This window comes from Papilio xuthus, unplaced genomic scaffold (assembly GCF_000836235.2).
Source record: "Papilio xuthus unplaced genomic scaffold, Pxut_1.1 DF829660.1, whole genome shotgun sequence".
NCBI lineage: Eukaryota > Metazoa > Arthropoda > Insecta > Lepidoptera > Papilionidae > Papilio > Papilio xuthus.
The window spans coordinates 2,390,369-2,414,525 of record NW_013528989.1 but is presented as its reverse complement, the minus strand read 5'-3'; the positions used below and the strand labels follow the sequence as shown (position 1 = coordinate 2,414,525).

At 34.6% G+C, this 24,157-nt stretch overlaps 3 protein-coding genes across 5 annotated transcripts in view; all 3 read right to left on the bottom strand.

The window, feature by feature from the left end:
- The window catches only part of LOC106116558 (plasma kallikrein-like), a 7,530-nt gene extending 4,879 nt beyond the window's left edge, over positions 1-2,651 (bottom strand). The window contains exons 1-3 of the mRNA XM_013310435.1: positions 2,543-2,651; positions 1,307-1,404; positions 287-413 (exon numbers count right to left, since the gene is read on the bottom strand). Coding sequence (XP_013165889.1) covers positions 287-413; positions 1,307-1,404; positions 2,543-2,544 — 227 coding nt within the window. The 5' untranslated portion in view covers positions 2,545-2,651. The remainder of the gene's footprint in view (positions 1-286; positions 414-1,306; positions 1,405-2,542) is intronic.
- A 3,894-nt stretch (positions 2,652-6,545) lies between these two features.
- Positions 6,546-15,724, bottom strand: LOC106116510 (serine protease snake-like). The gene is made up of 10 exons (XM_013310383.1): positions 15,475-15,724; positions 13,288-13,385; positions 12,580-12,677; positions 11,961-12,097; positions 11,298-11,449; positions 10,018-10,127; positions 9,444-9,596; positions 8,788-8,917; positions 7,467-7,598; positions 6,546-6,850 (listed from the first exon to the last, which is right to left on the bottom strand). Exons 1-10 carry the CDS (start codon positions 15,542-15,544, stop codon positions 6,683-6,685), a joined length of 1,248 nt encoding a protein of 415 aa, XP_013165837.1. The 5' UTR covers positions 15,545-15,724; the 3' UTR covers positions 6,546-6,682.
- An 848-nt stretch (positions 15,725-16,572) lies between these two features.
- Positions 16,573-24,157, bottom strand: part of Trissin (trissin) — a 16,452-nt gene continuing 8,867 nt past the window's right edge. For 2 of the 3 annotated variants that reach the window (XM_013309517.1, XM_013309526.1), the window contains exons 2-5: positions 18,229-18,393; positions 17,736-17,804; positions 17,321-17,451; positions 16,573-17,240 (exon numbers count right to left, since the gene is read on the bottom strand). In XM_013309517.1, the coding sequence (XP_013164971.1) occupies positions 17,070-17,240; positions 17,321-17,451; positions 17,736-17,804; positions 18,229-18,268 (411 nt within the window). In that variant the 5' untranslated portion in view covers positions 18,269-18,393 and the 3' untranslated portion in view covers positions 16,573-17,069. Of the gene's footprint in view, positions 17,241-17,320; positions 17,452-17,735; positions 17,805-18,228; positions 18,577-24,157 lie in introns of those variants that run through there. The other variant, XM_013309509.1, reaches the window with a different exon arrangement.

The following is a 24,157-nucleotide window of genomic DNA, read 5'->3' as shown; positions in this document are numbered from 1 at the left end:
ATGTATGTTTGTTAGAAGATATGTCCAAAACAGCTGCATAGATCTCGATGAAATTTGTCATAGATTTAGAACATAGTCTGGAAGAACACATAGACTACATATTAAGTTTTTTTTAAATTCCGTGTAGATAGAGTTGCAGGCAACAGCTAGTCTTAAAATTCGTGTCACAATGTTAGTTACCATACTCCGAAACCGCTTGACCAATTTTTAAGTAATTTTACATGCATATCTTTTAATCCAGTACAAACATAGTCGCGGGCGACAGCTAGTATAACAGAATACTTACGTTAATTGTTTAGCAACAGTTTTGTATAATTTAAGCTTTTTATCTTCGCACATATAACATTCGTAACAAGAATCATCAAGTTCTCCCTCAATTCCGCCGCAATTCGTATTTTCTGCACCTTTTGGAACTAAAAAGTATGTTTAAAACATAGCCGTGGGTTTCTGAACGCAAAATCTCTGTATAAAACATATCCCTGTTATCTTTGACTTAGAGATAAAATTTTATACGGGGATTTTGGTTTCCGCACGCCACATCGACGCCTTAGGGAATCCAAGGGCTGGCGCGCATTTTAGGCAAAGGTTGAGCCTAGTCATCCAACGGGGAAATGCCGCCAGCCTCTTGGGAACATTACCGTGCGACCGCAGCGATTTGGGATCGATTTTTTATATTATTAAGTTTTATTGTTAGTTTGGTTTAGTTTTAGTATATAGTTTATTTAATATAGTATTAATTAATTCATGTATTTTGTAGTGGTTAGTTATTTAGTAAGATTATATTTTAATTTATAATTAGGTTAATGTTATTCTTCTTGGTTGAATAAAGATTTCATTTATTTTGGTTTTAGAAACCAAATATAAGAAACATTTTCGTCTTAACGTAGATTATTGATCTCTATAAATAGACAGGCTATAAGATGTAATATTTTGTGTCAATTTCATTTCCGACATTTTGTCGCTGTTGTAGCGTTGGTCAGGATTTGAATTAATAATATAGATAGAATTAACTATCATGTAACATCAATTTGGGGTTAGACAAAGTGCATTTGCTACAAAGCGATTTAATAAAGAATTTTAAGTATGAAACTGAGACGCGACAATCACGTGACTTAGGAAATTGTCAGTTTTATACATTTATGAAGTTCGTTATGGAATCGCTTTGAAGCGAATGCATTTTGTCTAACCTCCCAATATATATAGACAAGTTATTGCTTGAAAATTACGACTTTAGCGATATGACAATATTCAAATCGGCACAAAATATAACGTGTTATAGCCTATCCAAAAGTCAGTGGTATCATACCTTCTTCGGAAAATAATGTCTCTAATTTCTGTTCAGCCTGTCTTATTTCTGTGTCGTCGGCGTTTACAAAAACTGCCAGTATCAATATTAACCACAACCTGAAAAGAAATAATAGCTACCTTTTTAAATATTTAACTAGTTGTTGCTGGCAACTTTGTAAGCGTGGAAATAAAAAAAAACGTTAGTACATGCAAACGTCAATCTATATATAAAAGAAAGTGGTGTTAGTTACACTATTTATAAATAAAGAACGGCTTTACCGATATGCCTGAAAATTGTTGAGGAGGTAGCTTAGAGCCAGCCAAGAATCTATGCCTTGAAGAGCTGCTTTTTATTTAACTTACTAATATTATATCGCATTTATATTTTTAAAATGGATGTTATGTGGATGGATGGATGGGTGTTTGAAGATATCTCTAGAACGGCTGAACGGATCTCGATTAAATTTGGCATACATATAGAACATAGTCTGGAAGAACTGGAACTAAAAAAAAAACTTTATCAGCCTATGAGTTCTTCCAGACTATGTTCTACATTTATGCCAAATTTTAGCGGATTCGGTTTAGCCATTCTGGAGATAACTTCCAGAAAACATCCATCCGTTTATACATTCGCATTTATAATAGTAAGAAGTAAATTAAGATACCCCAATAGACGACCATAAATACCGAAAATAATTTTCACATACTTTGAGTTAAGACAACGCCATCTAGTATTATAAATTAGTAACTATAGCTTTTTGTGTGTTACGTCAGTTAAAAAAACAGTTTTAGATTTAAAAAATTGCGAATTGCGTAATTAAATACATTTTTATTTATTAAAACAACCTAATATTATAATTATAATTAAATTTAATTGAAAATAACCTAAATTCAATATCTTTTACTCGTATTTTTAAGGCCTTCAAAAGTTTGAACTGCGATATGGCTTGATTTTTTACTATCCTATTTAACTAAAAGTTGCATAAAAATTCGCTTCGTTAGTAACCATAAAAATAACGAATTATTTACTGACACTAAAATCTATATATAAAACATTGTAATTCCTGTCGTCTTTAACAAAACATATATAACATTTTAAACTGGTATTTTAGTCTTCGAAACCCACGGTAAATGCACTAATATAATTTCAAAATAACGTTATACAGACACAGTTTATTTGATGTTCAACAATACGCGTAATAACATTATGTGTACGAAATTATAACCTCACTTATTAATATAATAATATACTCACATAATTAATCTTAAAGTATCAACCGAATTGACCCTGAACTTATAATCAAAACCGGTCTATACGTCTTTCCTGTCCAAACGGGTAAACACAACTAAATAACATGTTAATAAAAAATAGCAGTTTTATTAAACTGCTCATAAAACGGTTATTATAAAGCTATAGAATGCATAACTCTATATGAGGAAAAAACTTAATTAGTAGTCTATGTGTTCTTCCAGACTATGTTCTACGTCTATGATATACTAGCTATCGCTCGCGACTCTGTCCGTGCGGAGTTAGAAAAAAAATATATAATTAGTAGGCTACGTGTTCTTCCAGACTATGTTCTATATAAAACTAAAAATCTTAGTAATCACAGCATATTTTTTATTTATTATTTTTATAATAACTAGCCATATACTTTTAACAAGCTTTAGGCTATATATTTTCAAGCTGTTAACTTACAGGTTGTGTAAATTGAAAAAATATGCAAGAAAAGTACAAAAATTGCAAGCCGATGGTAGCAAAGAATGGTTGTCATGGTAACGGACATTCTCAGCCAATAGCGAAGACGTTGTCATTTGAGCATTTGAATTTTGACAATTTGCAATTGAAAATTTGACGCAATGTAAACAATAAAAGATTTTTTTTCGTTGCAAGAAAAAATAGTAAAATTATATGCGAAGCCGCATCGAAACAACTATAGTTAGATAAACGCCAATTTAATGATATTGATAAGCTTTTAAAACAGATAGTTTATTAACTGTTATAACAGTTATTAAAACGGTTACAGTTTCTCAAAAGATTTGTTATGCTAAATACTTTGTCTTTAAGGTTAATTTTTAAAATATTGGTTATCTACAAGTTTTGAATACGTCAGAAATCATCTCTGTCCGCTGTATTATACTAGCTATCGCTTGCGACTCTGTCTACGTTGTATTAAAACTTAATTAGTAGTATACGTGTTCTTCCAGACTATGTTTTACGTCTATTTCCAAACAAATACGACTTAGAGACCTTTAATAAGCAACCATACCATTTCCTTAAAGGCCATCAACGAATCTGCAGTTCCTCTAGTGTTGCAGATGTCCATGTGTGTCGTAGATCACCTCGGTGATCCCGCCGCTCGTTTGCCCCCTTCTCTTATAAAAAATCTACGACAAATTTCATTAAGATCCATTGAGCCGTTCCGGTGATACATTCTAACAAACATCCATCTAAACATTCGTATTTATAATATTAGTAAGATCTATTGATGTATTGTAAAATAGACTTTATTTCTTAGCTTTAAGATTCTAAATCATTACGCTATTCATATGAGGAAAATTGCCACAAGAAATATTTATTTAAAAGCTATTTTAAGGTTATAATTATAGTATGGTTTTTTATTATTATTTGCCTGTTTATACGTTAGTGAACGTTATTCGTCGAAATGAGACATAAACAAAGATTTTTTTTTATCTGGGTTCACGGCATTGCACCCGGAGAGCACGATAGAATAATCTTTTTAAAAATATTTGTAAGTAGGTTTTTATTTATTTTAAATTTCATGTTTATTACTTTGCGTAAATTCCTTAAAATTGTTTACGTTACGTAATTAGAGCGTCGGTGGCTCAAGGGGCCCACTTGACTTGCTATCTGCAGATCCTGGTTTCAAATCCCGCCATACCAATGTGCTTTTCTATTTCCGATTTACATATGTACATTTATACTATGTTCTTACGGTGAACGAAAACACATCTCTGAGAAGAAATTCAAAGATATGTGTGAAGTCAACCCGCACTTGGCTAGCGTGGTTGACTATGGCCTAGTCACATAACTTAGGTTAGGCTCCGAGCCTATCGGTGGGGACGTATAGTGAGCTGATGATGATTATATAATTAGAGTTCCGTACCCCGAAAGGAAAAAAACGGAACCCTTATAGCATGACACTTTTTCTCAAAATCGCGTGAATGTATCAAGCTGGAATTTATATCAAATGTTCAGGTCTGCGGTCGCTAGGTGCTGTGAAAAAATAAAACTTCTAAACCAACGCAATCAAAAGATACAACCGTTTATGTCACAAATTTACGATTTTTTTTAATTCCAAGGATCTATTGATTCCATTTGTCATTAGGAAATCAAAACGATCTCACTAATCTCAGTCTACTGGACAGGTTATAAGTCGTAGTTTTATGTGCCTATTTAATTATCGACATTTTTACGTTGATTGTAATAAGCGACTAATTAATAGAGTTAGACTAGCTGTCGCCTGCGAATCCGTCTACGCGGAAAATAAAAAAAACTTAATTAATACCTTATGTCAAATTTCATCAAGATCCATGCAGCCGTTCTGGATATACGTTCAAACATACATCCATCTGAACATTCGCATTTATGTTAGTAAGATTAGCTGATAGGAATATCAACTGCGCGAAATCTGAATCGAAAACATTGATTTCTAAGCCATCAATCCAACAAGTATAAAGAGGGACGGAATGGAAAAATTGTAGAATAAAAACGCGCCAAAATACTAAATAGATCTACGTAGTTACCTCTTTTCTGTATTTTACTTATTTGCACATGTTAATATTAAATTATTCAAACTTTCGTGAGAAATTATACTAAACTGATATATAAACACGGCTAAACACTCAAGTATATTCGTCCGGCACTGACTAGTTTCAAGCACATCGGGGGCCCTTCATCAGGATGAGTGGTACTGGTAATATTTCACGGACAAGGCCCTCAGCTCACTGCGCGCCTGCGCATAGGGCGCGTCTTGAGGGGTCGGAGGGCGCGGGATGCGACGGCGTCGTCGACGATGTTGATACCAATCGGTGGTGTTGTTGTTCAAGTTTCCGGAGGCACAAAACGTACTATGTCCACGATATCGTCGTCAGCACTGCCGATGTGTTATCGCGCTGCGTTCATTAAGATGGGTTTCCATGTAGGGCCCCCGATGGGTTCGAAACTAGTCGGTGCCGCCACCGGACGAATATACGTGAGTGTTTAGCCGTGTTTATACATGTTAATATGTGTTACCTGTGTGTAGCATTCGTTGCGTTATAGTTGGCTCGTTTACGTACCGACACGTGCTACCGGTCCAAAGGTCTGACATCGACTGACCCCCACTCTCCGGCATGTACTTATGACGTACGCTCGACACAAACAACACTTCGTTTATGCATACACTACATCGTGGAATAAATCTCGAATTGACCGATGCGTACATTCTAAGCTAGATCTGGTCACTATCTAGCTTAAATCATCAGCTGTCGACGTCCTTATATCTATAGGTGTTAGGGAAATTGATAAAAAAAATTGACTTAATATTTATTAAAAAAAATAGTATTAAAATACATATTTTATAATTTAAGCAAATAACTTTACCATTTTTATAACAAAAAAAATGTTATTTGACTTATATTTATAAAACACAATATGTACGGTTTTAATAAAACGATTTTAAAACTGCAAGAATATATTTATTTTAAAACAAATATCAGATCTTTAGTGTGTCTATTTAAGATATATTAGTTTGACAATTCACTAGATATGGGTTGAGTAAAATCGATTAAGAATTTTTTCGATTTTCGAGTGTTCTCATAGAAGAAAGTAGAAGAGCAATTCTTGTATATATATATATATATATATATAATTGGAATCTCGAAATCGGCTCCAATGATATTGATAAAATTTAGTATATAGTGGGTTTCGGGGGCGATAAATCGATCTAGCTAGGAATCATTTTTAGAAAATGTCATTTTATTCGTGTTTTATTGATAATCAACTTAAACATAAACTTAACTTTTTCTATCGGTAAGATGGAAAAATATTATTCATATTTCATCATTTTATTAGTGATTCGTACTTAAATATAATTTACAAAAAACACAATTAAAAAAACACCGAGCAAAGCTCGGTCATCCAGATTTTTATTTCTTATATATCGACCTGCCGATTGACTTTGATTAAAATTGACTCGCATTAAGATATATAACCAGTGTTTTACGTCATAACTCGATACAACTCCAATGAGACTTTTTGGAACTAACTCTACGATGAGAACCATCAAAATCCGTTTTTTTTATAAATCGATTTTCCTCAATCCATCTCTAGTAAATTATCAAACTAATCTATCTTAAATAGACAGACTAAACGTAAATTTAATCTAGAATATTAAGGCCATATAATACTTTCAATCCAGGGTACGTATGCGGACACTTTTGTATAAATCCCAGGTTCACCAACAAAACCACAAGCTCTCCCAAAAGATGTCACCCCAATAACTGTATACATACAATGTATCTTTGTATTCTTCAATTGTAATGGACCGCCGCTATCTCCCTGGAATTAACAGTGGGTTTCTGAGACCAAAATCTATTTTTTTTCTTGTCTGTGGGGCGTCCTGTTTCAGTGTTTAATTTTGCGCGTATTTTGCACTTAGGAAAATCGGAACCGTAAGTATTATAATATTTAATAGTCCTATTCTAGGACTCTCCACAGACAGGGAGACTCCTGTCTGTGAGAGCGTCCTGTATTGGGACTCACAGATGGGCTGATTTTGACATTTTGACAGTTAACATTTTGACAGTTAACACTTTGACAGTTAACACTTTGACAGTTAACATTTTGACAGTTAACATACGAAAGGTTAAAACATATTGATATGATACAGAGATTTTGGTATAACTAATGAATGAGGGTTAAGTCATCTGGTCCCGATCACTTCAAGCCTGGTCAAGTCTGTAAATCCCACTCTGAGAAAGTATGAATGGAATGGAAGTGTATTTTCCGGGTGAGAAGACGCATAAAAAGGGGAAATATTTCTCTTTCTGTGCGCGATTATGAAAGCTCGTTTACCTATTTATATAGTTATATTCAAATGTGTTAGAAGCTCAAGGTACTGCAGAGCAAATCTCGCGAACTTAAGAGCCGTCATGATATCTGAAATGTACATTACCTGACATGTATCTTTAGATTTCTCTTTATCCCCGTAACATATTTGCGTGTTTCCATTGAAGCCGTTAGACATAAGACGTGTCGGTGGGAATAACATAGCACATTCTAGTTCCGAGAATTTGTTCAAAATCACCTGAAAAAGTTAACATAGCTAAGGAATTTAATTTAGTATCCATATTTTTTTAATTTAGCGAATATGAAATGTTAGCTTGAATATTGAAGAATAATATTATTGTATATCGTTGTAACTAATGATGATTTATAGCGTCGTATTACATCTATTTATATACAGGATGATTCTTGATGAATGGATCAAAATATAATAATTATTACTTCATATTAAGAATCATACTGTATATGAGAAATGAACAAAAACAATTCACTATACTTAAAACTAAGATTTCACAAATGCACGAATATTCATCATACTGGCAACACAATAATTTTAAGTGTTGCCAGCGAAGTGCGAAGCAATTTTAAACATTGGAATGAAGATGAAGGGAAAGAAATCTATTCCCGCAGATATTGTTGCCACCTTCATTTCCGGTGTATTCAAAAATTCTTCAATGGATACGGTTGCTCTATTGACTTTATTTATAAAAACATATGTTATAGTGTGTCTATTTAAGATTAATCTGTTTAACAATTCACTAGATATGTGTTGATTAAAACCGGTAATAAATTTAATCGATTTTCGATGCTTGTTCTAATAAAACTTGCAATCGAAAATTCGCGATGATTGTTTTTGAATTACAATATAAATAAATTTGTTTCTTTCTATTCCTATCCTTTATCCTTCATAACTACATAAAGAAATAAGATATTCAACCAAAAATTGCGGTGTTGACGAACAAAACAGTTTTTTTTTAATTAGATGTGTGATACATAGCCAAATAACTGTAATAAATTCAACAGCTTATAAAATACCTTTTTTTTTTTCAGAGGGGAATGCTTTATGCATACTCCGCACCCCGGGGGGGACGCGAGTTATGTGGGATTCTCCTCCATAACGGAGGCATACCCACTAAACCCCTCTGTTCCTCCAACGCATCGGCACGGGATCACGGGCACGCTTTCGCTCTCGTCCGCAGCCCAGCTTATAAAATACCTAACTATAGTAGCCCGTCGCCCACTTCGACACTATGACAACCGTCCATTAAGTACAACATTAATCCTCATACAAAATTGATTCGAATCTATAGGCGTCACTTGTCAAACTCATCTATCTTAAATAGACACACTATAAATTATATTACTTCGTGTTTCCACGTAAAGTGTAGCCAGAACATATTAATAGTAAATTTGTAGTCCGTCTGTCCTACCTTTTGTAGTACATCTGCGCTTGAACCTCTGTTCTGTGTCGCGCCCCAACCAGACGCGAGCGCTTTCTCGTCCTGTGCGGTCGTGTCTACGTGGAGACAAGCTGGTACTACCTTATCACTTAATGTCATTCTAAAAAAAACAAATTTTAATCATTCTAGAACCCGGTTTACAATTCACACGAATTTCCTTCACCCGATGCACCAGGAATACAGAAGACAAGCTTCAAGTGGAAGCAATTCCAACTACAGTCTGATGAATGCATCCCGGAGGACTAATTTAGTTCTCTTTCACTTCCCACCCTTTTTTTTATAAGGAAACGATGGGAAGTGGAAGTGAACTTTCCGGATGAGATGCATGGAAAGAGAAAATATTTTCTTTTTGTGCATCCTCTCTTCCGTGGATTAAAGGTAGGCAACGCATATGTAATTGCGTATGTCTATGGGCAACGGTCACTTCGCTATTTCAGCGATTTCAGGTGACCGCTCGCTCGTTTGCCATCTTATGATATTAAAAAAATACAGGGGGATGTTAAACACTTTTATTTTTTTTGTATGATGTTAGTTTAATTTTGTTTTTTTTTTATTTTATTTGTTTTTTTTTTAATCGTGTTGTAATGTTTTCGAATGGATTTAAATGTCTTATTATTAATACTTACTCAGTTTCAGTTTCAAGTAACGCGATGTCATTATATCTCTTCGGTGCTTTATATTCTGGATGTTTTATAATATTTTTTATCTTGTAACGTTGGGATGCGTCCACATGTTCAGTCCTACTCAGAATGCCCACTAAGGCGTATGTCACTGGACCACTAAACAACAGAAGTATTAAAAAATAACAAAACTATGTAATAAGTTTTTAGCTTAAAAGACTGTGTACTTAAAAAAGACTAGATGTAACCCGTGTATGTCCACGCGGATTTAAATACAGTTAATTAGTAGTCTATGTGTTCTTCCAGACTATGTTCTACATCTTTCAGCGAGATCCATACAACAGTTCTGAAGATATCTTCGTATAAACAACCATTCCATAAAGTATCTTATTTTACTAATATTATAAATTGTTTAGTTGGATGGATGTATGTTAAAAGATATCTCCAGAACGGCTGCATGTATCTCGCTGAAAGGTGATGTAGAACATAGTCTGATAGCACACATAGACTACTATTTTTTTAAACCGCGTGTACGCAGTCGCGGGCGACAGCTAGTAAGTTTAGTAAGATATATACTTACAACTCTCTGCTTGAAGTACAGTGTCCCGCTGTCAAGATGAATCTTTCACTAATAACAGAACCTCCACATTGCCACTGAATTGAATTCACGTTCCCGAACCCTAGTAATGCCTAAAAAATATAAAACTATAAAACTACCAAACTATTTTCGTGTTAGTATGTTTATTGGAACATCCTGTAGAATAAACTACTGAACCGATTTTGACGAGTGAGGTGTCATTCGATTCGTATTCATCCCAAGAGTGACATAGGAAGTGTCTGAGCGTTATAAAATGCTTTTTTTGTCCCTAGGTCCCTTTAAAATCCCTAGGTCGCCTAGATTAGAGTCGTGCAGAAGCCATTGCAAAGGGTTCCGGTGCGTTCCTTTAGAGATCACGGGACCCTCGCAGTCGCACTTGAGGTTGACCACCGAGGGGGTTTGAGTAAGAATCTCACATAACCCTGTCTTTCCCCCAAAAGGGTAACTTACGAAGATTTCTCACCCGATACAAAAAAAAGGGTCGCTTTGATTAATGTTATATTAGGGTTTTATCTAATCTGAATATTTTTTTGTATTTATTAAATTGTTTTTGTATGTTCGTGTCATTATAAAATAAAATGTAATATTACAAGAGCGTCGGTGGCTCAGGAGTTAAACACTTGACATGTCTGCAAGTCCTGGGTTCGAATCCCGCCATGTAGTTTTTTTTTTATATCAAAAGGTGGCAAACGAGCAATCGGCCACCCGAAATCGCTGAAATAGCGAAGTGACCGTTGCCCATGGACATACGCAATTGCATATGCGTTGCCTACCTTTAATCGACGAAGGAGAGGATGCACAGAAAGAAAATATTTTCCCTTCCCATGCATCCTCTCATCCGGAAAGTCCACTTCCACTTCCCATCCTTTCCTTCTAAGAAAAAGGGTGGGAAGGGAAAGAGGACTAAATTAGGCCTCCGGGACGCACACTCATCAGACGAAACGCGGAATTGCTTCCACTTGAGGCCTGTCTTCTGTGTGGTCGTGGTATTTCACCGGGCGAGCCGGGACAATTCGTGCGAAGGTGTTAAAGCGGGCTCTACCACTGTTAGTGTGTTTAGCCCTTCCCAACACTTATAAGGAATGTTGAAGTTATTTGATGGAGAAGGGAAAGCAAGAGGATACATAATTATTCTGTGCCTCGATGATGTCTATACGATGGCTATCAGTCGCTTTGCTATTTCATCTGCAATTGCGTATGTCAATGGATGATTGTTTTGCTATTTTGGAGAATTCAGGTGGCTTGCTCGTTTACCAACTTACCATATGGGGGAATTCTTTGTCAGCAGCGTTCACTCCACCAACAACAAGTTGGTCAGTTCTATGGTTGCAGCGATATGTGCGTGCCTTCTCACCAGATAATGAGTTACTTTTTACACAAGGATATACTAATTTCTCTTGATATTCAAGACATTCTGTAAAGAAATATTGTTATGTAACTTTCTCCCGCGACTCCGTCCACGTCGAATAAAATCTATATTTATAAAAATCAATTGCTGTTCGTCAGTATCGCTAAAACTCCAGAACGGCTAAACGGATTTATTTTATCTTGGTCTTGAAATCTATGGAAGGTTGAAAAGGTGAGAAAAATTCTAATAAGAATCATACTGTACATATCTAAATGCAAACACATTGGTACACACCGGGATTCGAACCTAGGACCTGTAGACAAGTCAAGTAATTTTGTTAGGGAGCATAGGTGCTTTGGGGTTAAGCACTTGACTTGTCAACAAATTACATATGTACATTTATCCTATTTTGTTAGTGTGAAGGAAAACTTATTGATGCTGCACATATCTGTGAATGTCAAATATATGTGTGAAGTGATGCACTGGACCAGCATTCACTATCACATAGTTACACTTAGGGTAAACGAGACCCTCGGTGGGGATTTAGTGAGCTGGTAACTTCATCTTCAATACTTACTGTCCCACGCCTTTTGTCCAGTCCTGGGCGATGTGAGATTAGCAGATATAGCCTCACATTCCCCATCTCCTCCTAGAGACGGATCATTGAAGACATAGTCATAAGATGGGGGTACGTATTCTGTGGTTACTTTAGGCCTGGAAATTATTAACTAATTAAATTATTGATTAATTAATCGACTAACAGTGGTAGAGCCCGCTTTAACATCTTCGCACTAATTGTCCCGGCTCGTCCGGTGAAATACCACGACCATACAGAAGATACGCTTCAAGTGGAAGCTATTCCGCGTACAGTCTGATGAGTGTGCGTCCCGGAGGACTAATTTAGTCCTTACCCTTCCCACCCTTTCTCTTATAAAGATACATGGAAATGTTTTATTTCTGTGCATTCTCTCCTCCGTGGATTAAAGGTAGGCAACGCATATGCAATTGCGTATGTCTATGGGCAACGGTCACTTCGTTATTTCAGCGATTTCACGTGACCGCTCGCTCGTTTGCTACCTTATGATATAAAAAAATAATAAGCTATTGTGAGTTTATTTCCACCGGGTCAGATAAGTTAGTCGTACTCCAACAGTCAAGTTAAGTTTTTAAATTAATTGAGAACAAGTGAGTCGTACTTTTTAGTAGATGTTGTTAGTACGGGCGGAGCGGCGGTCGACGCCGGCGCTACATCGGAACAACAGACTATAGGATCCATGCCTTTAAAAGAACATATCTGTGAAAAATAGAAAAAAAATAATAATATTATAAATGTGAAAGTTTAGATGTTTGTTAGAAGGTATCTCTGGAACGGCTGCATGAATCTTGATGAAATTTAGTATAGATTTAGAACAGTCTTTCCCAAAGTGTGCGATAACGTCCCCTTGTGGGCGCTGCAGGTCTCAAGTTGCGGGTTATAGTAAAAGTTTCCTTTAGAATTCTCCGTTAATATACATATATAGGTCACAATAATTAATTAATTTAATTTGAAGTTATAATGGTTTTTAAATATGTGAAAATATGGGGGCGGTAAAAAAATATTTATTCTCAAAATGGGGCAGTAGACAAAATAAGTTTGGGAACCACTGCTATAGAACATAGTCTAGAAGAACACATAGGTAACTTATGGTTCCAGAAATATATACGGGGCATACGTTCAATTTATTTACATATGTACATTTATCCTATGTTGTTAGTGTGAAGGAAAACATCGTGATGCTGCACATATCTGTGAATGTCAAAGATATGTGTGAATTGACGCACTGGACCAGCATTCACTATCACCTAGTTACACTTAGGGCAACGAGACCCTCAGTGGGGATGTATGAGCTGATGATTATACGAACCTGAGGTGATATTCTATGTCTTATATCATTGACTGCAGATTGACATTTATCCAACACCATGCAAGTACCTCTAGCTCCATTCTTCATGCAGATATCACCTGGAAGAAGAATATATAAGTGATAGAGTTCGCAACGCACACAGAAAAGACGCAATTGAAACATAGTCTTGTCTCTCACTTTATGGCAGAGGTCAAATTCTAATCCTCTTTCCTATTCTTGATAGAAAGGGTAATCGATCGATATCGAGAAATTGAGGAGTAAAAGATTAGCGTGGTTTGGACATGTTATGCGAAGGATGATATAAAAGCAAAAAAGTAATGAGATTGAATGTGGATGGCTACAAAGGTAGAGGAACACCAAAAAAAGTATGGAGTGACTGTGTGAAAGAGGATATGCGTAAGAAGGGGGTAGACTCGGATATGACGGCTGATAGAGATGTATGGAGGAGTAGTACATGCTGTGCCGAACCTCGATAGGGATAAGGGTTGATGATGAAAGGGTAATGTGGTTTTGTAAGGTAAAGGAACAATAATATAAATATTCACTTTCCGTCCCTTCTAACTTATTAAGTATCATGGTTTATGGGCAGTAATTTCACGATATTACGCAACCGATTAATCGTTTGACATCTTATAAAAGCTAACTTTTACCCGAGATTTTTTCGAGCGAAATAAAAAAAAATTAATTAGCCTATGTGATCTCCTAGACTATATTCGACGTCTATATCAAGTTTCAGTTTTATCTATACAGCCGTTCTGGATATATCTACTAACAAACATACATACAAACTTTCGCATTTATATTAATTGTAAAAATTAAGACATTTTAAAAGTTATCTATTAGATCTGGTTTTGTAGTTTGTGGCGCAAAAGCCTGGGTGCTAAATCTCGCACTGGTATTGGCTCGCGCGTTTTCTCGCGACACTGACAGGGCGCGAACAGAATTTGTCAAATATAAAAGAGTGACGAGATTGAATTTATTTCGTGCATAGTAAAATTTCGTTTTATTATCGTTGCTGATATCAACGCAGTCAACATAGTGACATTACGTTCATGGGTATCCGTTTACCGAACTAAGAAAGCCCGTATAGTTTATTAAAGCCAGTTTAACATATCATTATATGTGGTTTTCCGATACTTAACCGTTGAAAACATATCTCTGTTTTATCAAAGACAATGACAGGGACAACGATATATTTTATACATAGATTTTGCTCTCAAAAACTTTTTTTTTATGTCATAAGGTGTCAAACGGTCAAACGAGCGAGCGGCCACCTGAAATCGCTGAAATAGCGAAGTGACCGTTGCCCATAGACATACGTAATTGCATATGCGTTGCCTACCTTTAATCGACGGAGGAGAGGATGCACGGAAAGAAAATATTTTCCCTTTCCATGCATCCTCTCATCAGGAAAGTTCACTTCCACTTTCCATCCTTTCCTTATAAAAAAGAGGGTGGGAAGGGAAAGAGGACTCAATTAGGCCTCCGGGACGCACACTCATCAGAATGTAGTTGGAATTGCTTCCACTTGACGCCTGTCTTCTGTATGGTCGTGGTATTTCACTGAGCGAGCGGGGACAATTAGTGCGAAGATGTTAAAGCGGGCTCTACCACTGTTAAAAACACTTAACCGTTTAAACAATATTATCTCTGTTTTATCAAAGATAATGACAGGGATGACGATATATTTTATACATAAATTTTGCTCTCAAGAACTCACAGGAAATGTCTCATTTTATTGCGATTTGATTATTCTAATTAAATATATATAAAAACCACATAAAACATATGTCTGAGACAAATAGAGGAAAATATAAGAATATTATGTTACCTTGATATTTTCCTCAATAAAGAATTAAGACATGTATTATTTTGACTAAGATATAGTTTTGAACAGACAGGACTGACGTTAGTGCCTAACGTAACGCCCTAGCCGTTGTGTGACCGCCCAGGGCGTTAGGCAGAAAAGGACACCTTCCAAAGCTAGTTAAAATAAACATTGCATTCTCAAACAAATGAACAGTTTATTCAAATTTTTATTACTTATCTTAATTGTAATAAAAAATCGAGATATAAACCTGACGAAATGTTTATTAAAACATTGTCTCTATTCTTGCAAATAATATAAGCGGGATTTTATGTTTTTACAAGCTTTTTTTGTATTAATTATTTAATGAAAACATTTACCTTCAAATTGTCCATTTGTTGGCGCGAATAAATATAAAAACAAAAAAACCACCGGAATTTCCCGCGTCATTATCTCGCACAATAAAAATAAAATGTTATAAAACGAGAATCACATCAGAAATCAGATATTAATATAAAAATAACAGGTTTTGTAAATCGATTACAGGTTATTAACCTAACTTGTTGGTATATTTTATCTGTTTCAAAAGGTGACGTGCATCTGCAAATACTGCCACCTTGCGACTGCCAACTGCCAAGGATAATTAACGTAATGCGGACTCTGTTATGTCACAGATCGATTGTAAATTTGGTTAATTTATAAATTTGCTACAGTTCTATTTACAGATACTTACGACCGGACACATCTGAATTTTTGGTTACAAACCAAACCACCACCTCCAAAAATTAGACTTTGTCAGAATCCTATGTGTTCTTCCAGACTATGCTCTAAATGTATGCCAAATTTCATCAAGATCCGTTAAGCCGTTCTGGAGATGCCTTCAAACAAACTTCCATCCATCCATCCAAACATTCGCATTAGTAAAATGTTAATTTTTTACTTAATTATAAGCGTTTGATTACCCAAGTTTGAAATGTCAATTATAGTACATCACAATTTGATGTCAATATAAAATAAAAGTCAGATTGTTAAATTGATTTCACAAATTGTCGGCGACATTGCTATGACATCACTGTATTTTTGTTAACAAGTTTAAGCACTAAAGTCTTTTCATTTACGAAAATATATTTATCTCTTTCATTCTCATTGTAAAAATAGAGACAACTATATATACAAATCTTTAATTGAAAAAGGAACTACGTTTAGCTGTTAGGAATTTAAAACATATTGCTATCTCTGTTTTGTCAAAGATAATGAAAGGGATGACAATACGTTTCATAAAGAAATTGTGGTTTCAAAACCAACGGTGAATCAGTGAAATTGCTAATAAGAATGTATCTTTGAAGACAAGAAATTGCTTTTTTATTAATAAAACAAAATATAATCTGTCAATATTTTATTAACATTTTCGTAAACATTTTTTTTCTCAAAATTAAATACTTAAATGAAAGAACTTTATATCCGTCCAGCCTAACAGATACAAAATTCTTTGTCTAACCCGATGAGCAAAAACTAAATTAAATAGCTCACTAGCGCAGCTATAAGATTGTCTGGAAATTATCTTGTGTGTCTATTTCTATGAATATATTATTTTTATGTATTTTCTGAAATAAATAACAGCGAAAAGTCTATCATCGGGCCAGACAAATCGTATTACAAAATAAAAATACTGTCCGAACGTCACAATTGCTTTTGCCTCACCGGCTACACGATGACACGTGGACCGGATATAAATGGTGATATTTAGTGCCTATTTGATTTCCGCCATGGCGCTGACGGTTGCGGTTAACACCGGTTTTAAAAATTCTAACATAATACGAACAGAGACATAATTATCGGTAAGGTGATCAACAGACGCCTTTAAGTAGAAAAAAAGAAAAAGTAGTCATTTCCAAGCAATATCTATTCAAGAGAGATCAGTATTTTACCTAAAATGCCCACGGAGTGTATACAGTATTGCAGCGTTTGTAAATTTTTAAACGTCATAGTTTGCATCCAACCTATTATCGAACGTATCATCATAGAAATAAGGTTTGAAATCGCTTGGAAATACAGTTTCCCGCCATTCTTCTGGAATTTCCAATACGACAATAGGTAAATTCGCTTTATGACTTCTATCTTTCACATCTCGAAGATTCTGTTGTAACTGGAACAAATAAATTATTTCTACTTCATGTAACAATTAAAAATATCTTATTTCACATTTAATTTCGGATGTTTTTTTACTTTAACATGTTCAGGTCCTCGTTTCCTTCTCAAGTAGTTAAAACAGCAGGCCCTGAAATGTCGAGTGCCGCACGCAGCCGCACATTCACTGCCACAGGAGTCGCACGACAAGCCAGCTGCTAACAAATTACCTGTGAAACAAACGTAATTTAATTAAATAGACTGACAAGACTAGCTGAATTGGTAGTCAAATTAAATTATAACACACTAGCGCCCCCCAGTCAATGTCAAATATCACAACAACCCCCGTAAATGTAAATGCAATGTCATTTTTTTATGTTGTATGTTTTAGTATTCCTATTCTGCCAGAACCTACTGAGGTAGCAGCGCTTTTTTACCGGTTCAGACCATCATCATCAGCTCATTATACGACCCCACTAAGGATCGCGGTGCCTTCAAATGTCCACGACTGTACCTGTTCTGAAGTCCTCTGACGATGAAACTTCTTTCTTTTGTCGCCTTGTATCGGCCTGCGACCACGTCGCTACAAAATAATACTTATAAATAAACAAGCGAATGGCAACACAGGACAGAAAAATGCTTACGTTTTTATTAAGCGGTCTTAATAAATTTTAGAAAATACCATAGAGTTATAACCTATACACATAAATTTCGGATGAAAAAAGCCTCCGAGGACCTTTAGGAGGAGAATTAAAAAAAAAATTAGAAAATCTGTTATAATTCTAGGCCAAATTAATTTATTAAACAGCAAAAACTTAGCAGCAAAAACTATTTTTTTTTATTTATAATAGTACTATACAAAGGTACTGACGTGTTCTTAAAATCACAAGATCCAAATAAAGACTAAAAAATGAAAATATTAATAAAAAAAATTGCAAACTTTATTTTTAATTCTAATAACTACGTTTGAGTTAAATTAATAAATTAATTGATTAATAATAACTCACCTATAAGCATCAGAGAAACAATAGCTGTAAGTTTACGCATTTTTGTTCGTTTAAACGGAACGTAAAACGCGCCAAACTTGACAGCTGCAAGATGGCCGCCTGAGTGCGAACATCAGAATGAAAGCTTACAGCCATTCCAGCCTTTTTATATGGACCAAAGTTTACCTAAGTTGTAGGAGGGAATACGTGACATAAATAAATAATTGCCTTTACTTATTTTCATGCATTTTTAGCTTCTTTGAAGTGGTTAATAGATTATTGATGCCGTGTTTCGGTTATTTTTGTTTAGCAAATACTTTTGAGTTTAACAAAAATATTATTTCGGTATAGATTTCTTAACTAGCCAAATTTTTACATCTGTCTTTAAGTGGTGATTATGGGACCCACATAGTGCAGACGTAAGTTGATGTTAAAGTTAGTTACTGGAATATACTTAATTCGAGAAATAACGGACAATAAAATTACTCAAAACTCATAACATTATTCTACACAATTAATTAAATTGGACAGTTTGTATGTAACATCGAAACAATCCATCTCACTAATAATATAAATACGAATGTTTAGATGGATGTTTGTTAGAAGGTATCTCTCGTTGAAATTTGGCATAGATGTAGAACATAGTCTGTAAGAACACATAGACTACTATGTTTTTTTTTTATTCCACGCTGGGTTCCAGGCGACAGTTATATTACATGATCGTAATGCATTTGCCTTGTTTTAAAAAAATACAGTTTTTTATATCTGTACCCAAATGCGTGTTTGTTCCAGAAGAGACTGGACTGTTTATAACTTGACTTTCACTGGATAGTAGCTAATGTACTCGAGAATATTATAAGCTACTTTCTATTAAGAATACTAGTTAAAATAACATATGTAAGTAATAATGATTAAATTTACACACGTTAACAGTGGTAGAGCGAGCTTTAACATCTTCGCACGAATTGTCCTCGCCCGGTGAAATACCACGACCATACAGAAGACAGGCGTCAAGTGGAAGCTATTCCGCGTACAGTCTGATGAGTGTGCGTCCCGGAGGCTTACTTTTAGTCTCCTTTCCTTCCCATCCTTTTTCTTATATGGTAAGGATGGGAAGTGGAAGTAGATTTTCCCGGTAAGGGATTCATAGGAAGGGAAAATATTCTCTTTCTGTGCATCCATCCGTCGATTAAAGGTAGGCAACGCATCAATTGCGTATATCTATGGGTAATCGCTCGCTATTTTAACGATCTCAGGTGGTTGGTGGTGGTCGCTTGCTCGTTAACCTTAATACCTATAACCTTATGAAAATACGGAAAGAATACGCATCTAATTGCCCCTCAATTGTTTAAATTAAGTAAATCTGATTAGTTTATGAATATCTCCATTACATTGGACTGGATTGTGTCAAAAAAACGCGCGTAGTTTATGATTTGCGACATCCCTAGAATAGTACGTGATACTACGACCGGTGATTAGAGCTAAATACTTCGTGAGACTATTTTTATTATACTATTAATAGATAAAATTGTTGATAAAACGTTTTTAAATGATCACCCTTTGGATATTAACCATTTTAAATTATACACAAAAGTCTTCTTTTTTATAATAAAACTAGTTGTCGTCCGCGGGGAAGAAAAAACACTTAATTACTAGCCTATGTGTTCTACCAGACTATGTTCTATATGTATGCCAAATTTCTTCTAACAAACATCCATCTAAACATTCGCATTTATAATATTAGTAAGAAGCAAGATGTATATAACAAAGTTTTAACAGTGGTAGAGCCCTTTATCTTCGCATGGATTGTCCGGTTCGCTGCAATACCACGACCACGCAGAAGAAAGGCGTCAAATGGACGCAATTCCACGTACAGTCTGATGAGTGTGTCGGAGGAGATGATGACAAAGGGATTTGACGGAGGAGGGGATATATAAACAGAAGTATTATCTTTCTGTGCATCAACTCCTCCGTCGATTATTGCGTCATCTATAATTGGTTGCTTTGTTATTTCGGCGATAGAAGTTGACCGTTAGTTCATTAGCCGCTTTATAATATAAAAAATCTCCATAACGGCTGAAGAGATCTGGTTGAATGGAACATAGATTGCGATTTGGAATAGCGCAGAGAAAAGGCCTATACTCGTATATTGTTAATTCCACGCGGACGAAGTCGACTAGTAATTTATTCAAGGAAATTTTCGAAGCGAAGTTTTTCAATAAAAATGTTAAAACTTCACCAGACCACGTTTCATGTTTGAAATTAAGATATCGCAAAGATTAATGTACCAACAGAGATTATAAAATATATATTTATTATCTGCACAGATTACTTATTTTAAAACAAAATGTGCAAATTGATTCTTTTTGAAAATACAATATTTTTTTTTAAGTATGGTTGCAGTGTATGGTATTTGAACCATTATATTTCAGAAACATTGGCACTTATAAAAAAGAATGTAGAACCTCTATACTCTATTACATGGAATTTTAACTCCACCATTTTTCTCAAATACGCGTAAAACTCTTTTATTTTACTTTAGATCTTTGGTAACTTAAGAATCGCACCAGTGCCTGTGATATGAAATATCACAAAAAAATTCGATATAATCGTAAAAACAGCATCTAAGAAGAAATAAGGAGGAATCGTGGGATAGTTGAGTTATCGCCCATTTTAATGATGTATCCATGCAAATAATCAGTGAAATTATATTATTCTAATAGCGCAGTATTCATCGATACTCAATCAGTATAAATTTAAGAGAGGTTTTTAGTTTTATATAGCACATTCAAATAGAAAAAATTCAAGCCGAAATTATTGCCCACTAGCGCCGAAAATTTAAGCTGTGAAAAAAAAACATGTTTTTTAATCTATGAACCAAAGACAATGGAATAACTGTCAAATTGCTGTGTCAAAAATGTCAATCGAGACTGAAGCGAGAAGCTTGTTAAAAACAGAAAAATAAACAAATTAAAATACACAAGCAATAATTATGGTGTAATAGAATCTAAAATAATACATTGGGATGTGAAATAATAATACCAATATAAAGGAATATAAGTTGTCAAAAGAAATAAACGAGAATGTGAGCATTTGTTTTTACTCTTTAGTAGCGGTTGCCAGCGACTCCGTCGCCGGGGAATACAAAAAACATAATATAGTACATAGTAGCCTACGTGTTCTTCCAGACTATTTTTTACACGTATACTAAATTTCATTAAAATCCGTTAAGCCGTCCTGGAGATACCTTTAACCAAACAAACATCGTTCCATTTAAACATTCGCTTTTTTCATTTTAATTAGATAATTTTTTTTGGTATAATATAAAATTTTGTATTTTACGAGAAAGGGGCAAACAAGCGGTTGACTACCATTAATTGACAAAGTTGGGGATGCCCATGAAAGATATTTCCCCATCCCATGCATCTTATCCGGAAAATCAATTTTTCCTATTCTTTCCTTATAAGAAGAGGCCTCTGGAATGCAAATTTTGATCATAAATCTCAATTACTTTAGATATAATGGCTGAAACAGAAGATGTTCAGATTAAAAGTGAAGTAATAGAGATATCTGATGATGACAAAGAAGATTTATCTAAAAAGTAGGTATGATGTAATTCCTTACTTAGTATTCAAACTAAGTGTTGATTGATCCTTAGGAGTCAATCAGTGGGTTTATTGTGTGAAAATTATGCTTAAGGGGTGAATTCAGATGGAAGTCTTATTTACTACAGATTATATGTCCCGTTCAGAGCATCAGTGGCTCAGGAGTCAAGCACTTGACTTGCAAACTTGCAGGTTTTGGGTTTGAATACCGCTATGTACCAATGTGTTTTTCCATTTCCGATTTACATATGTACATTTATCCTATGTTCTTACGGTGAAGGAAAACATCGTGATGCTGCCAATATCTGAGAATGTGAAAGATATGTGCGAAGTCAAACTGCACTTGGCCAGCATGGTTGACTATGACCTAGTCACATAACTTAGGGTAGGCTCCGAGCTCCTCGGTGAGGACGTATAGTGAGCTGATGAAAATTATATGTCCTGTTCTCAGCTAAATCAAGTAGGGAAGGACATGCAAACAAAAAAATAATGTTTTTTTTTAATTTAACCTCAACTTTACAGCAAAAAACGAAGAAAGCCCATCAAAAAAGATCCATTACCATGTGACCAGTGTAATAAAAGTTTTCAAACTGGCTATGAGTTAAAAAAACACAGACGGACGCATACTGGGGAAAGACCGTATATGTGTACAGCATGTGGGAAGACTTATACGCAATTGGGACATCTCAGAATACATGTTTTGTCACATAAAGGTATTAAAAACTTTACTTGTAATCAATGTAGTGCAGCATTTTATAGGAAAGCGGATTTAGATCGACATGAAAAAATACATAAAGGTATCAAGCCGCATCAATGTAAAATATGTTCGAAAAGTTTTACCCAAAAGAATAATTTAGTGATGCATTTCAAGATGCATTCGGGTGACAAACCACATAAATGTTTAGTTTGTTCTAAATGTTTTATAACGAGAAGTAAATTAAATCAACATTCAAAGAGACATGACATGTCAAAGATTAAAGATGAAGGTTAAAAGGTCAAAGAATATTAAATGTTTTGTTAAAAAAAATCGTTGTATTATTTTATTACCTTAAAAACACGAATTTGTAATGTAGAATGATTTCTGAGAAAACTAATGTAAGTCTTTGAAAAAATGGAGAATTTTGGACCTAAGTTGGTTCACAATGTTATTCAGTAAAAGCGCCTGCCGTAAAAATAGCAATGTCTTACAATATTATTGTTGCTATTTTTTTTAAATAAGGCGCTGTCAATGTTTCAATTCTATTTGATGGAATTAAAGTAAATAAATTGTTTTAAATATAGAAAAAATCTACTATTTAAGTACAAAGTTATTTGTTTTATTTTCCTACGACATAACACAACGAATTTATATTTTTTCAAAGGGTATAAAAGTATAAAAACAATTTCAAATCATCAAAGATGCTGTTGGAACGTTAATAATTTCCACTGTAGAAAAATACTGACCACTAAATAGACCGGCTATAAACTGTGGTATTTGTGCCTTTTTGATTCTCGACATTTTGTTGTTATGCGAGAAAGGGACAAAAATTTCAAGTCACACGCAGCAAAGACGGATTCAAAGAGTATAATAAGTATACTATAGAAAGAGGGGCAACTCGCACGAAGTCGTGGATCCACGGCGATTGTGGCGCTCCATGCGTATAATCGCTGAACTAATTTTTTTTTTTTTTTGGTATCTATATACGTAGGCACGCTTATTTAGCTCACTATAATAATAACTGATAAGTGGGAATCTAATTTATGAAATTAAAATTGACATTAAATCAATGTTCAAAAATAATACACCCACTTATCAGTTATTATTATAGTGAGCCGATATCAAGTAGCCTTCTATGAAATACCTCTATTAAAATGATCCTATTATTATTGGGGAAATAAAAACAAAATATTTTTGTATTTTTGTACATTATTTATTATATTTCTACATAACTTAATTTTAAATCTATGCAAGTACATATACATCAATGACTTTCAAGATATCAGCTCAATATTTTAATATTTAATATATATATTTGAAAATTACATTTACGGTAATAAATAGTATAGCGCGGTCACAAAAAATGCATACCCTGTAATTAAAACCAACCCCCAAAATATTTTCAGTCACATGCAAGCTGGCAACTGGCAATTTGTAGTTATTTTCGAGTTTAAACACTCTGAACATATTCTCTTACAACATAGGCAAGCAGATTTTTCTTTACAATAAAAAATTACAAAAAAAAAAATATATTTTTTACATATACACACATGGACCCACCTACTAATTTCAGACACATCAGTTTATGGCTCTATAATTCCAGTGATTGGCACACATTTTCTGAACTTCACTGACCTTCTCTCAGGAA